Source organism: Lemur catta, chromosome 14 (genome assembly GCF_020740605.2).
Source record: "Lemur catta isolate mLemCat1 chromosome 14, mLemCat1.pri, whole genome shotgun sequence".
Taxonomy (NCBI): Eukaryota; Metazoa; Chordata; class Mammalia; order Primates; family Lemuridae; genus Lemur; species Lemur catta.
This window is the reverse complement of record NC_059141.1, coordinates 27,041,585-27,056,306: the sequence shown is the minus strand read 5'-3', so window position 1 is coordinate 27,056,306 and position 14,722 is coordinate 27,041,585. Positions and strand designations below refer to the sequence as shown.

Sequence of the window (14,722 nt, the reverse complement as noted above, 5' to 3'; positions counted from 1 at the left end):
TGGGACTGAATCCAGTTCAAAAAAAGAATAATTTGAGAAAATACATTTCTAGAATTTTGCTTTTCTTCCAAGTTGGTTAAGACGTAGATTGTCTACATGTATGTTAAGGGAGGTCATGTTTTAGACTGCTATAGGACAGAGTCATCCTGTATTCCAGTTGGTTTTCTTAGAAGAAATAATCAGAAGATTTCTCGAGAAAGAGCCCTGATTTTCTCTCTCACTCTTCTACATTGTTTTTTAAAGCATTGATGATAACACTCCTATTTTCTCATAAGAAAAATTCAGGCTGGGAGCAGTGGCTCACACCTGTAATCCCAGCACTTTGGGAGGCCATGGCAGCAGGATCACTTGAGGCCAGGAGTTCAAGGCTGCAGCGAGCTATGATGATGCCACTGCACCTATCTCAAATAAAAAAAGAAAAGACAGAAAAATTTACTACTATACCTTACAAATGGACCCTTCCTCTAACCTATAATTTTATTTTAAAGCCAATATATGTATACAGCTACAGAAGAAAAGGAGAATTTTTTTTATTTCTTTGTTGTTTTTAAACTATCTAAGCTATTCATCGTTAAGGAGACAGGAGGCAAGGAAAACAATCTTAAAACAGTCTCAACTTTTAAAAATAGATGACTTTTTAAAAATGAAACTTCTCGTGCTCGCTTCAGCAGCACATATACTAAAAATGAAACTGCTTTAACTTGATTTGCAATGTTTTTCTAGTATCTGTTGATTGAGGTGTTCTCTCTTATGATCAAGAGTTTGCAAAAGTTGCTATTTATTCACAAGAACATAAGAAAAGATTGCCACTGGGTGGTGCTAAATATCACATGCTGAATTTGAGTTAAAAGGAAGGGATCAGCTATGTGCTTTCTAAGTGCTCGGAGTACTGTATTATTTCAATCTGGGTATTTAACAGAAAATAGGGTTAATGAAGACTAGGCCAAGAACCTGTGGTTTGAAAAGCAGCTCTTTGAATGAATATATAGCAGGATCACTGGGGTAGTACTTCTTAACCTTCTTTATACTCAGGTATGGTTTGTAAATTTGAATTGCAGCTCGCCAACAAAAACGTCCAGAAGCACCCCTTTACCTTTTGTTAGGGCAGATTTCCAGACTGAGATGGGGCTCTTTTTTAGGGACCCTTTTGCATATCATGGGCTAATTGGGGCTCAATTGTGAAAATGAACAGTGGAAGACCGTGAAGGCAATGGAAGAGCCAAATCCAGAGTAAGAATAGTGTGAGAGTTGGGATAGCTTAAAATCAAGTGGGAGATAGACTTGTCTAGGGAAAAAAAATGTGAGCTGTATCTCTTACCACCAGCACTATATTATAGAGTTCAGCAGTCACATGTAAGTATGCAATGCAATTATATTTTTTTGATTTATAAGAAATTTATAATCTATTATATTTTAATGTAAACTTCAAAATTTAAATTGTGTTCATTTTAAAGTATGCCAAAATGAAGGTACTGAATGGAAGGAAAATGAATATATTACCCTTTATATGTAGAATTAGCATTCTTGGTCCATAAACAGCAATGCACATTTTATTTGTTTAGTTTTAGTTTATTTGTTAAAATGGTTGCACTGGCTGTCAAAAAAAGAAGAAAAAAGTAGGAAGAAAGGATAGGAGTTCCAGGGGGTGGAGGTGGTGAGAAGGGTGCAATTTTAAATAAGGTGGTCGAGGAAGCGTGTGAGAAGGTAACACTTCAGCAGAAGACCTGAAGCAGGTGAGGGAACCAGCCATGGAGTTATCTGGGAAAGAACAATGCAGCCTGCTGGAACCCTTACGTGAAAACTATGAAGTGGAGCACCCTGGCCTATGGGAGGAACAGCAAGGAGTCTAGTCTGCCTGCTGCCAAGGGAGAGAGGAGAGAGTGTGGGCAGTGATGGGGCCACATGGGTCTGGTTTATCTTCAGGGGAAACGATTTGTTGCTCACGTGATGGGATAATTTTTAGGAATTATGTTTTTCCCATTCTTCTCCCATCACTCCATTTTCCTACCCCATTCAAGATGGTAATTAGGCTCTAGGTTACGTTGTCTCCAGAATGATTTGTGGCAGGACAGAAAGCAGAAAATTGCCTCCAGACATGCTTCTCGTGGTTTCACGTCTGAATGACTAACCTAAACCCATTCGGGAAAATGGAGTTGCAGGAGAAAGGGGTTTCCTCAGATTAAAAGGAGATATTCAGAGTCCTTTGAGGACCCAAGGCCTAGAGGTGCTGCAGGTAGCAAGGGCTTAGGGAGATGGCTCTGTTAAAGCACTGACTTTGTTGCCAGGCTGATAGAGTAAGGGCTTAAAGTCAGAAAAGGATTGACTCCGAGGAGATACAGGAATGTGACCATATTTCTTTGAGTTTGTAGATCAAGATTCATGTCCATTACTAGTGGCTATTGTAGAACGGGATTTATCTCCTTTGGTGAAAACTAGTTCTGGCCTTGTATACTTGTGAGTTAGATGGAAAAAATATGAGAGCAATGAGTTTAAGATGAGATGGAGTGGATATAGAAGGATAAAAAAGTGGAAAGAAATGAACTCATTTTAGTGTGAGAGTTGGAAAATTTTTTAATAATGGTAGCAAACAGAACTATATTTTTACTTGTATAATCCCCCTTTCCATTCATTGCTTGTAAAAATTAGGAGTAAAATATAGTGGCACCAGTAGCTTGTAAATACTTAATCTTAAAATATAAGCCTTACATTTCTTTAAATTCTAAAAATGTTTTTTAGATGAGAAGATTGATAATGAAAAGAATTGCCAAAATTAGCAAATTTAACTTGTCAGATATTGTGAATGATTATGAAGAAATTGCATCTACAAGGTAACTGCTAAAGATTAAGTATTAAACATAAAGCTAATACCTTCAAAATTGTCTAAGTTCTCTGTTTTTTATTTTAATTAAGCAATATGCCAAAAATGCAGTTTCAGAGCATAAAGTGAAATATAGTGACTTAAAATATATTTGTTCATTTTAAAGTTGCATTTTGGAACATGTATATGATTTCAGTTGTATACTATTTTAGGGTAGTTTTTTGCTCTATACTCATTGATAGTTTTTAGGGCAAGAAAGAAAAAGAAAAGAAATGCCTTTGTTCCAAGTTAGTTTTGTCTTAAGATTACCAGCCCTAAAATTGCTACTGGAATAGTCATTGCTGGTAGCACCACACTAAGCCTGTAATTTCTCCCCTGCAAAACTGAGAATCCTCAATTTACAAGAGTGCTGAGATCTACAAGTAGTAGTTGGGGGAGCTTTCGCTATAGTAACTCAATTCTCATATTGTCCATCTGTGAAATCTAAGGGTAAGAATAGGGCTGCCATGTCTCTGGGAAACTCCTAGGAGGCCACATACAGATTCTTGGTATTACCAATAAGGTTTTAACTGGTTTAGGATGATGAACTCTATGGTGTTTTATTTTTAGTCCTTGGGGAAAACTGGGTGTGACCACAAAACTATAATTCCATGGATTTGTGTTGCCAAAATTGGCAGCATGTGTAACTCTGGTTTCAGAGCCATGGAGAAAATGTGAATATCCAGGCACTTTCAAGAGAATAATCCCTAAAAAATGAATAATCTGAAAGATCATCATGTTTCATGGCTTTACCTCTCCCTGTCCCTTCTCTCTTTGGACCATGTACCTAAAGGGCCTGGGGCAATCACATTGTCTCTCAACACAAAGGAACATAGCATCTCTTCCTTTCTATGCTCAGAAAGAGATTCTTTCCTTGGGTTTAAGACAACTCTGTATCCCCTTCATAATGGAAAGAATATGGTTCAGAATAATGGCCTTATTTATAATTAATCAAAAAATCGGTGACTGATCTTTTTTTTTTTTTAACTCTTTAGCCAGTTGACAGATGCAATTTGTAAGTTTGTTGAACCACAAAGAAAGTTAAAGCCTCAGAGGAAAGAAAGGAAAAAAGTCACAGCACAAACTGTCTCTGATGGAGATCTTAAAATTCTTATCAGAATAGTGAGGGCCTATAATATTCCTACAAGGAAAACAATAGTTAATAGGTAAGATAATATACTCCAATTTTTAGAATCACAAAAGATCTGTCTTAAATGTGATAAATTTCCATGCTGTCCTACTTGTAAAACTTGTACCTGATTAATATTTCAGATACATAAAATGAATGAAAGTTGAAATCTTCATTTGGATAGTCAGACCTACTGTCAATGCCACATATTAAGTTTTCTGAAGTTTGAGATTCCCAGAGTAACTTTAACATGTATATTTTAGAGGTTTTTTCCCATGCCCGCCTTCTCATGCTATATCAAATAAATACCTTTTGTCCATATTCCCTGTTGTGAAAATTCTGAAGCTTCTGCTGCCAACTGCTCTGTTCCATGCCACTTACCCTCTCAATATTGGAAGCATGAAGCTGGAGAAAGTAGGTGGGACACTAATTTTGCTGTAGGAAATGTTCCAGGAAAGCTGTGAAGGAAATGTGGAATAGCTTATGAAATTAGAATTGCTATATTTACACCCTGCTCTGCTTTTGACCTGTTATTTTAGATGACTTCTACAAAAGTGGGATTTCACCCATCCTTTCTGTATGCACTTAGTGGGGTTTTATTTATGTTTCTTGGGCAAAAGATATGTGGGGCTAGATACCGAATATGAACGCTCATGCATGTTTAGTATATCCAGGATATTTAGTGTCTCATGTATTTAATGTCATGTATGATTTATATATTATGAATATTTAGTGCCCAAGCGCCTCAGGAATATTAGATATCCTTCTCTATCTGTGTTTAACACACATGTGCTCTACCTGATTATGCTTACCACGACCCATGAATTCTACCTATGAAAAACAAACATTTTGCTTACTGGCTACTAATCTACAGTCAAAATGTCATAAAAGTTTTGCCTATGTTTTACAAACTATAACCTTATTCATCTAATTGAATACAATATTCTCAAAACAAATGTACATTTCAAAGGCTGTTTCATGCAGTAAGGACATACAAAGTCACCACCATTTTCTGTAATCATCATTATGTAAAAGAAAACATATTGTAACACCAAAAAAGTAGGAAGTATATATTCTCAAAGTATCACTTGCCTTATTGTTCTCCTTTTGCTGAATACCAGTGAAAATTTTATCATCGAGTGTATGTATCTAATCCATATCAGCATTTAGGAGGCACTCTTCCAGAGTAGCGATTGTCAGATGTTTAGCTCTACTTCCCTACAATGTGACAATCCAAAGCAAACTCTATAAGATCCAGAATAACTGAATTACATATCTCCATAAGTACAGGAAGAAAACCCACCCCCTTTTACCAAAACTAATGTGAAAACTAATTAAGGTATATATTTCTATATTGTTTTTCTTGAAGAGTCTTGGATATGCCTAATTCTTTGATGTCACCTATATCTTGCCTCAGACAGAAAGACACAATCCAATCAGCAGCCTCAGATGAGATCCTAAATGAGGTAAGTATTTAACACTTCTGTAAAGTAGAATATTGATTATGTTTGCTCTGAATTGCAATTGGCTCTTAATTGGTCTCTTCATCTCTATTTTCCTTGGCTTTTTGTAACACAGTGAAGGTGTTCTTTATAAAATGTAATTTTAAGCATTTCATTCCCTGTTTTCAGGGTCTGTAGGGTAAGGTCCAAGCTCCGTAGAAACCACACAATCTTCAATTATCTGGCCCTTGCCTACCAATCAGCCTCAGCTGTCTCTACTCCCCAGCTGTATCATACTGCTACTTGTTCTTCAAGGCCGCTGCTAGTTGTTTCCTTTGCCTGGAATGGCCTCCATACATCTTCATATCATTGGCCAAGTGAACTGTATACTACTTTATGTTTCAAAGCCCAAGCTTGAGCAATATTTTCTCTGTGATGCCCTCCTTGTCCTCACCCCAGAAAGTTAATCACTCCCTTTCCTAAGTAATTCTTGTACCCTGAATATATTTCTCTTATTTCATTTCTCACATTTCACTGCCCTTACTTGTTTACCTGTTGATTTCCCCCTAATAGACCATGAAATCCCTAAGGGAACATTCTGTTTATTTTTGGAGCCTAGAAAAATACCTGATATAGAATAGGACCAATAGATGTTCATTAAATGAATGAATGAATAATGGCTGTTTGAAAAACTGGAAAAACTTAGCCATACAGTTGCCAAATAATTTCCTAGCCTTCTACCTTTATCAACTATGTAAAATATTACACAAGTCTAGTCCGTGTTTATTACGTGTTTCAGGATGCTGTACACCCTTTTGTGGAAGTTTCTTTTCAGCACACTGTATACCAAACCAATACTACAAGTGGATCTCATCCATGCTGGAATGAAGAAATTAAAGTAGATTTTATGTAAGTTGGAGTCCATTTTTCCACAGGTCCTAAAAAAAGAGCAATAACAAAATTATTTTCTTGAGCCATTTATTGTATATAATGATTGATATGGGCTTTATTTTTTAAGCTTTTATTTTATGAAATATTTCATATATATAAACTAATATATGATATATATGTAAACATAAGTTCTGAAGAAAAATAAAATGAATACCTGTGTACCCACCATTCAGCTTACAAAATAGAATATTACCAATACCTTAGAAGGCCATCTGTGCCACAACCTAACTGCATCTCCCTTTTTCCCCCCAGAGGTAACAACCATGAATTTGTGTTTATCATTCTTCTCTAATCACTCTCTCTTCCTTACAATTTTACTTCATAAGTATCTATCCCTAACTATATATTATTTATTTATACATGTTTTCAACTTATGTAAATCGAGTTATATTTATGTATTCTTCTGCAGTCTTGTTTCTTTACTCTTAATTATTTTGAGAGATTCATCCATGTTCATGCTTGCAGCTGTTTGCTATGGTTTGAATGTGTCCCACCCGAATTTATTTGTTAGAAACTTAATCCCCAATGCAACAGTATTGGGAGGTGGAACCTAATGGGAGGTGTTTAGATCATGAGGACTCCACCCTCATGAATGGATTAATTATAAAAAGGGCTTGTGGGAATGGGTTCACCCTCTTCTGCTCTTCTGCCATGTGAGGACACAGCATTCCTCCCTAGCTTGCCCTTTGGCCTTATGCCATGTGAAGATACGGTAACAAGGCACTCACCAGACACCAGATGCTAGCACCTCAATCTTGGACTTCACACCCTGCAGAACTATGAGAAATAAATTTCTGTTCTTTATAAATTACCCAGTCTCAGGTATTCTGTTATAGCAGCACAAAATAAACTAAGACACTGTTATTTATTTTCACTTCTATATAGTATTCCAATGTATGAAAATGCCATAATTTATTTATGCTCTTTTCTGTTGATACATATTTGTCTTTTTTCCAATTTTTTGACATTACAAAAAATGCTTTGAACATTCTTGTACTTATCTTCTGGAGCACATGTGCAAGACTTTCTTTTTAAGACAGTGGCTCTCAAACATTTTTGTGCATTAGAATCACCTAGATAAGTGACAGTCTTCAAAGGATATAGCTTTGTCTTAGTTTACTCTTTATAAAAGAAAAGAACACAGGCAATTTTATAGTTCTTTATGAATAATGCTCTTAGAAAATAAATAGGTTTTGAGAAAATCAAGCATTTAAGTATGTTTTTTTTATTTGCAGCTCACCAGGACATGATTATAGCTTCTCAAGCTTATCTAAAATAAAAGATTATATATATATTAACATTTTTGATGAAATGATGATTGAAAAGCATGAGGTAAAGTAGAATAATTATAACAACCAACACTGGAATAATTCTAAGAAGGTCAATCTGAATGAAGTCTAGTAATATTTGTAAATTTGATTTTAGATGCAATATCTATATCCAACGTTTTCTTAAAAGGATTTGAGGCAACTTACAATAAAATCAGATATGTGACAAGGTGGCTCAAAAATAACAGAGATCATAAACCATATATAGGAGGAGGGATAAATATACCAAGAACTTGGGAGAAGTAGGTTTCTGCAATGGAACATTACATTTAAATGTGAGCTTCCTGGTAGCTAAGACAGAAGGATAAACAAAAATAGTTTACATAGTTCTCATTATCTGATCAAAGAAAATACGCCATTTCTACAAAAGAGACCAAGTTATTCCTAGGACTAAAATTCAGTTTTATTTAATCAATTTCTAAAATTACTGAATGTCTTTCTCATAGATATGTGAAGGTTCCTAACACAATGCCTAGTGCCATGGCAAGCTCTGAAATAAATGTTAGTTTCTTCCCTACTGAACTTGGCACTAAAAATATAAAGATGCATATCCATTGTAACTACTCTCTTGGGATAGGTAAATTAAATGCCTGAATATAGATGTTTATCAAATTCTAGGGCAAGACTACTGAAGGGGCAATTAATTCTACCTGGAGCGAACAGGGGTCCAGGTCAGAGAAGTTGAATGAGACCTTGAAGTATATGGTTCAGGAACAAGCTTTCTGTAAAATGACTACAGATCATAATGCAAATATTTTCAAACCCAGTTTTCCAAGAGATATGACAAATATTAAAACACGTTTTACCAGCTCCTGATAAAGGCAGAGGGTAAAATATTAAATAGAAATTTGGTGATAGCTTTTCTCCAAGGAATTAAACTGAGCAGTTTTATGATTATCTAAACTGATAATGGGTACAGCTTAGAAAACCCATAAGAATCCCTACCAGATTTTCTCTCTCAAAAGAGAATTATCTCAGTGACTAATTTGACCAGAATTGAATAGCAGTTGATTAACAATAGAACCTTAAAAAGGCTTTGTGTTGTTATTGGAATGATCCATATGCTTTAGGTATCAGACTTGGTTGTGACAGTATTGACATGCTATTTAGGAAAGGAAGGGGCCATGTACTCTTGCCTTCCTCTCATGGACAGGGTTGCAGGGTAACTATGGGCCAAAACATTCCATTTTCTCAGAAAGAACTAGAGCTAGGCGGAGTCCCAAGATGGCCACTCAGTTGAAAGAAGGTATTGGTTTGTCATTGATTACTATTCTGTCTAGAAATTCTTCAATTATCCTCTCTTTTCTCTATGTCCCTCCTGCACTTTTTCTTTCTGCTATCTACTGATTCTTACTTCTCGTGAGTCTCCCCTTCTTTAGTTACCTGTTGGCAGCAACCTGAGGACTTGGAAATCTCACAGGCACATACCCTATTTTTAACACTGGGGATGAAAGAAATTTACATTTGGAGCTGACAAAGCAAGCCCTGACCACCACTCCAGATTTGGAGCCTAGAATCTCTCACAAAAATCCCAGTAGCCACAAAAAGAACTTAAATTAATCTAATACTCAGATATTGGTTTAAATGCTATTTTTTTAAGAAAGAAAAATTATTCTTCAAGATTTTCAAATTTATTAGCATACAATTTTTCAGCATAATTTTTGACCTGCTGTTATTTATCTTCTCATTTCTAACTTTATCCAAGTGTCTTTCTGGTTTTTTTTTCTTGATTTAATTTGGAAGAAAGATTTGCCTATTTTTTAAAGAACTAACTATTGAAATTGCTTTTACATTTCATTTTTGGTTTTCTAATTCATTTATTTCTGCTTGTATTTTTATAATTTTTTCCCCAATGTCCTTAGGACTGATTTTTGTACATATTTTGGCCAAATGTGTTGAATGCCTAGGTTGTTTGATCTCTTGCCCTCTTATAAATAACGGAAACATTCTAAGACTATGAATTTATCTCTAAAAAAATCTTAGACTGTATCTCTTATCCCAATGACAAGATAAGGGATCCTATAGGGCAAGCTGGTTGCTCACCAAGAAATCACATACCGGGATAAAGATGAAGGGGTTATTTTGATTTACAAGGGGCTGGAGAAACTAAATACACAAATAGCTCAGTTTTATTTATGTGGTTTAAATAAATAAATCACATAAATGTGGTCCAATCAAAGCAGCCCCACTTCAGCCATTTAAAGAGTCCCTGGCCCTGCCTCAACTTATGCCAATATGTTACAGACTTAGCACATACAAATTATAGCTCAGGAATATTAACTCTTGTTTTTATCACTTGATATAAACAATTCTCATACTAATAGATTCTTTAAAGGTTGCTTCATATATAATTCATATTGATGGTCTTAAGAATAAAATTCTTTCATTTCTTCTCAGAGAGGATACGTAGGGAACCAACTGTAAAGTGAACTCCAATAGAAGTATAATCTATAGCCTGAGACAAGGTAGACCTAGGAAGCCTCCAGCATCCCTGGGACCTGGGATGGAAAGATTAATTCAGTTGAGATCACATCAGTCAGAAGTCCAAGGCCTTAATTGCTACAAAGCTACTACCTAAGAGTGCCTGTTACTTTTTAGACTAGAGCAACACGGTGCATTTTGTTCAGCTCAAGGACAAGTACAAAAAAGTAAAGTACAAAAAGAAGGGCTCCTGATGCCCAAGGCAGGAATCAGGGTTTTGGCAACTTTTTTCAAACTTCAACTGTTCTCTCCCACTTTCCCCAGAGGCCCTCCACTTCTGGCCTTTGGTTGATGAAATAAAAAATGTTAAGTGGCTAAAAGTGGAGTGGATCATAGGATACTGCCAGTGGTAGGGACAGTGGTGGTAGTAAACGCCAATCCCTTTTATGCTTAATCCCTGCTCCTCCCCACTATACATAATTTACCTAATTTTAAAAATAGTGTTGGCTGGGCATGGTGACTCATGCCTATAATCCAAGCACTTTGGGAGTCTGAGGTAGGAGGATCACTTGAGCCCAGGAGTTGATGACCAGCCTGGGCAACATAGTAGGACCCCGCTTCTACAAAAAATAATTTTAAAAAATTAGCGGGACATGGCAGCGTGCACCTATAGTCCTAGCTACTTGGGAGGCTGAGGCAGGAGGATTGCTTGAGCCCAGGAGTTCAAGGTTACAGTGAGCTATGATGATGCCACTGCACTCTAGCCCAGGCATCAGAGCAGGACCCTGTCTTTAAAAGAAAATAGTTTATTGAGGAATAATTAGCATACAATAATCTGCACATATTTAAAGTGTATAATGTGACAAGTTTTGACATATGTATACACTTAAGAAATCATCATCAAAATCAAGATAATCAACATATGTGTTATCTTCAAAAGTTTTCCTCTGCTCTGGAGGCATAGCTCCCTCCCTTGTCTTCCTGCCTCCCACCCCATTGATTTGCATTCTTTCACTATAGTTTGTATTTTCTATAATTTTATAGAAATGGAATCATAAAGTATGTACTCTTTTTTTTTCAATCTTGCTTCTTTTACTCAGAAAAACTATTTTGAGATTCATCCAGGTCGGAGTGTTTATCAAATAGTTTGTTCCTTTTTATTGTACAGTAGTAGTTCATTGATAAACATACATCCTACTGCATGTTTATATATTCACCTGTTGATGGGCATTTAAGTTTATTTTCTGATTATTATAAAATAAAGCTGCTGTGAACATTTGTGTACAAGTCTTTGTATAGACTTTCATTTCTCTTAGTAGATACCTAGGAGTGAAATGGCTGCATATTATAGTGAGTAGATATTTAAGAAACTGCTAAGATGTTTTCCAAAGTGATTGTACTACTTTTTATTTCCACCAGTAACATATGAGACTTCTAGGTCTTTCACATTTTTACAAATACTTTGTCAGAGCTTTTAATTTTAGCCATTCTAATAGGTGTATGGTGGTTTCTCATTGTGGTTTTATTTGCATTTCTTAATGACTAATGATGTTGAGCACCTCTCCATGTATTTATTTGCCATCTATGTTGGGGAAGTGTCTATTCAAGTCTTTATTCTGTTTTTAAAATTTGGTTGTTTATTTTCTTATTGTTGAGTTTTGGGAATTCTTTGTATATTTTGTATATAAGTCCTTTATCAGATATATGATTTGCCAATATTTTCTCCCGGTATATAGCTTATCTTTTCATTATCTTAACAGTGTCTTTTGAAGAGAATGGTTTTTTATTTTGATGATGTCAAATTTACCAACTTGCTTTTGATTTCATATTTTTCAGCTCTGTTTTTGCTTTAGGTAATTTGCAACTTTGTTATTAAGTTCATACATGTTTAGGAGTGTATTTATTTTTGATGAATTGACTTCTTTGTCATTATGAAATATCTCTCTTTATCCCTGGTTATATTTCTTGTTTTTAAATGTGCTTCATCTACTATAAATATAGTCACTCTGGCTTTCTTTTAATTAATATTTGTATGATATATCTTTTTCTCCCTTTTCTTTCTTTTCTTATTATTTTCTCTTAATCTGTCTCTTTATATTTAAAATGGGTTTACTGTAGACAGCATATAGTTGGGTCTTGCTTTTTTTTTTTTTATCCATTCTGACAATCTCTGTCTTTTAATATATGGCCATTTACATTTTGTGAAATTACTGACCTGGCTGGGTTCCATCTTCTTATTTGTTGCTTATCCCATCTGTTGTTTATTCTTTTTTCCTCCTTTCCTGCCTTCTCTTGGATTGATAGACTACTTTTATGATTTCATTTTATCTCCACTACTGGCTTCTTAGCTATACTTCTTTATTTTCTTAATTGTTTCTCTAGGGTTTACAATATATTCTTTAACTTACCACAGACTGTCTTTATATAACGTATTACCACTTCACATATAGTGCAGAATGGAATGCTATAACACCTACATTTCCCCCTCCAGTGCTTTGTTGTCATACATTTTACTTAGACATGTCATAAACTCCACAACAGGTTATTATTTTGCTTTCAGTAGTCAATTATCTTTTTAAAAAATTAAAACACAAGAAAAAATGTCTTTTCTATTTATCTTTTGTTTTATTTTCAAAAAGAAAGGATGATTTTTTTATACTTACCTGTGAGTTTATGAAACTATTCATCACATAATATTAAATAATAAAAAATTTATTTATTTTAATAGGTTCACTGTCTCAAGAGCTGTAGTGGTCATTCATATGTAAGAAAGAATTGGCTTGGATCTATCATCTTTCCCTTTTCTGCTCTTCTGCAACAATCGGAGGTAATAGAAAATGGTTCTTTGCTAATTATTCCAAGTTTTGACCTCTGCCTAATAGAAACACTTTCTGTTGTCTTTGAATCAGATTCTGTGATTGGCAGATTGGTAAATCAATTAAAATTATCCTGTACTAGAGTATTCTGGGTTTTAGAGTATTTGAAGGTTTTGACTATCTCTAGAACAGGGGATACCCACAAATTTATTTCTTATATCTTGAGAGTGTTCACTAATAAAGAATAGGACAACTAGCCTTAGGTCTTAAAGCAACATTCATATTTGCATATAACAGTTCTGTAAGCCCAGATTCATGGAATATGCTCAATGGTGTTGCTTTGTAATGATGAGTCCCAGGAGTTTCAGCTTGTCAGCATTGCTTGTTGTTAATGGTGAGACTGATGATTAGCACCTGATCTCTGTGAGACCCTCAGAGGGCTCTGCTGTTGGGTTATGTAGCAAGAATATGCCTACATGACCAGCAAAGTATAAAAATCCCAGCCTAGACTCCATTTTAGGCTCTGTTACTTATTTACTGAGTGGCTTCAGGCAAGGTCACTGCCTTGATATCTCTGAGGCCATGCCAGACACAGAAGATTTAAAAATTCACAAATGAGTTTTCTAGATTAGTGAGTTCACTGTCTATAGAAGAAAACTAACATTTTGGTACAATGTGATACTGCAGTAGTGCTTTAACAGAGGCAGGAGATAGGTACTGTGAGAACATATAGTAGGAAGTACATTACTCTTCCTGGGTTGCAGGGGGAAGTGGGCAGGGATGGGGGTGTGGTTCAGAGCGTTTGGTGGTGGATAAGCAGAGGCTGAGGAGAAGAATGAAAGGTCAGGGAAGACTTTACTGAGGAGATAACTTTTTAGTTAAGTCCTTAAAGATAAATTTGTCAAGCAAATGAGGGCTTTTGAGTGAGAAGGAATCGTGTGTGTATTAGTTAGGACTGCATTCAGCCATATGCAACAGAAAACTTGACTAACAGTGGCTGATGCAGGTAAGAGGTCTATTTATCTCACCTAAAAGGAAGTCCAGATGCCAGTGCAGCAGCTCAAGGATATCATCAAGAATCCAGGTTCGTGGCTTTCATCCTCATTAATGGAAAACGTTCATTGCAACTCTAGCCTCAAATCTATGTTGCAACAGGGGGCAGGGAGAAGCAAGCAGGGGCGATGCCTGTATCAGAAAAACAGACAGTTCCCCAGAAAACTCCAACAGACTTCTGCTTGCATTTTATTTGTGTGGTATGGCCACTGCCTAGCTGTTATGTTACCAACTAAAACTGTTGGTAAGAAAGGAGGAAAGAATGGATATTGGGTAGAAGAGTAGAAGTGCCTGCATGGTGTATGTTGCAAATAAAAAAGCAATAGGGATTTAAGTTGTTGGAAATACAGGGCTTCCTACTTTGTAAATCCCTACGACATTTCTCAGTCTCAGGCCAGACTGTAGGTGAGAGAGGTAGTTAAGAATGGAGGCTTCAAAGGTGGACAAACCTGGGTTGTAATCCTGGCTCCACTACCCATTAGTTCCTGTGATCTTGCACAAAATACTTCAGCTCTCTGAGCCTCTGTTTCCTTATCTGCAAAATGGAGATAAGGGCATTATCTACTGCATTGAATGTTACCATCTATACCAAAAACTTGGCACAGTGTCTTGTACATAGTGCTCAGTAATTATTAGCTATTATTATTAGTTATTATTGTAACTCATCTCTTCCCTCCAAACACACACACATACACACACACACACACACACACACACACACACAC

General features: G+C 35.8%; 1 protein-coding gene across 1 annotated transcript in view; it reads left to right on the top strand.

Annotated features, from left to right (window-relative positions):
- CC2D2B (coiled-coil and C2 domain containing 2B) overlaps positions 1-14,722 on the top strand; it is a 79,691-nt gene that overhangs the window by 50,672 nt on the left and 14,297 nt on the right. The window contains exons 21-26 of the mRNA XM_045567909.1: positions 2,737-2,828; positions 3,853-4,023; positions 5,356-5,452; positions 6,228-6,337; positions 7,615-7,711; positions 12,857-12,955. Of these exons, the coding sequence (XP_045423865.1) occupies positions 2,737-2,828; positions 3,853-4,023; positions 5,356-5,452; positions 6,228-6,337; positions 7,615-7,711; positions 12,857-12,955 (666 nt within the window). The remainder of the gene's footprint in view (positions 1-2,736; positions 2,829-3,852; positions 4,024-5,355; positions 5,453-6,227; positions 6,338-7,614; positions 7,712-12,856; positions 12,956-14,722) is intronic.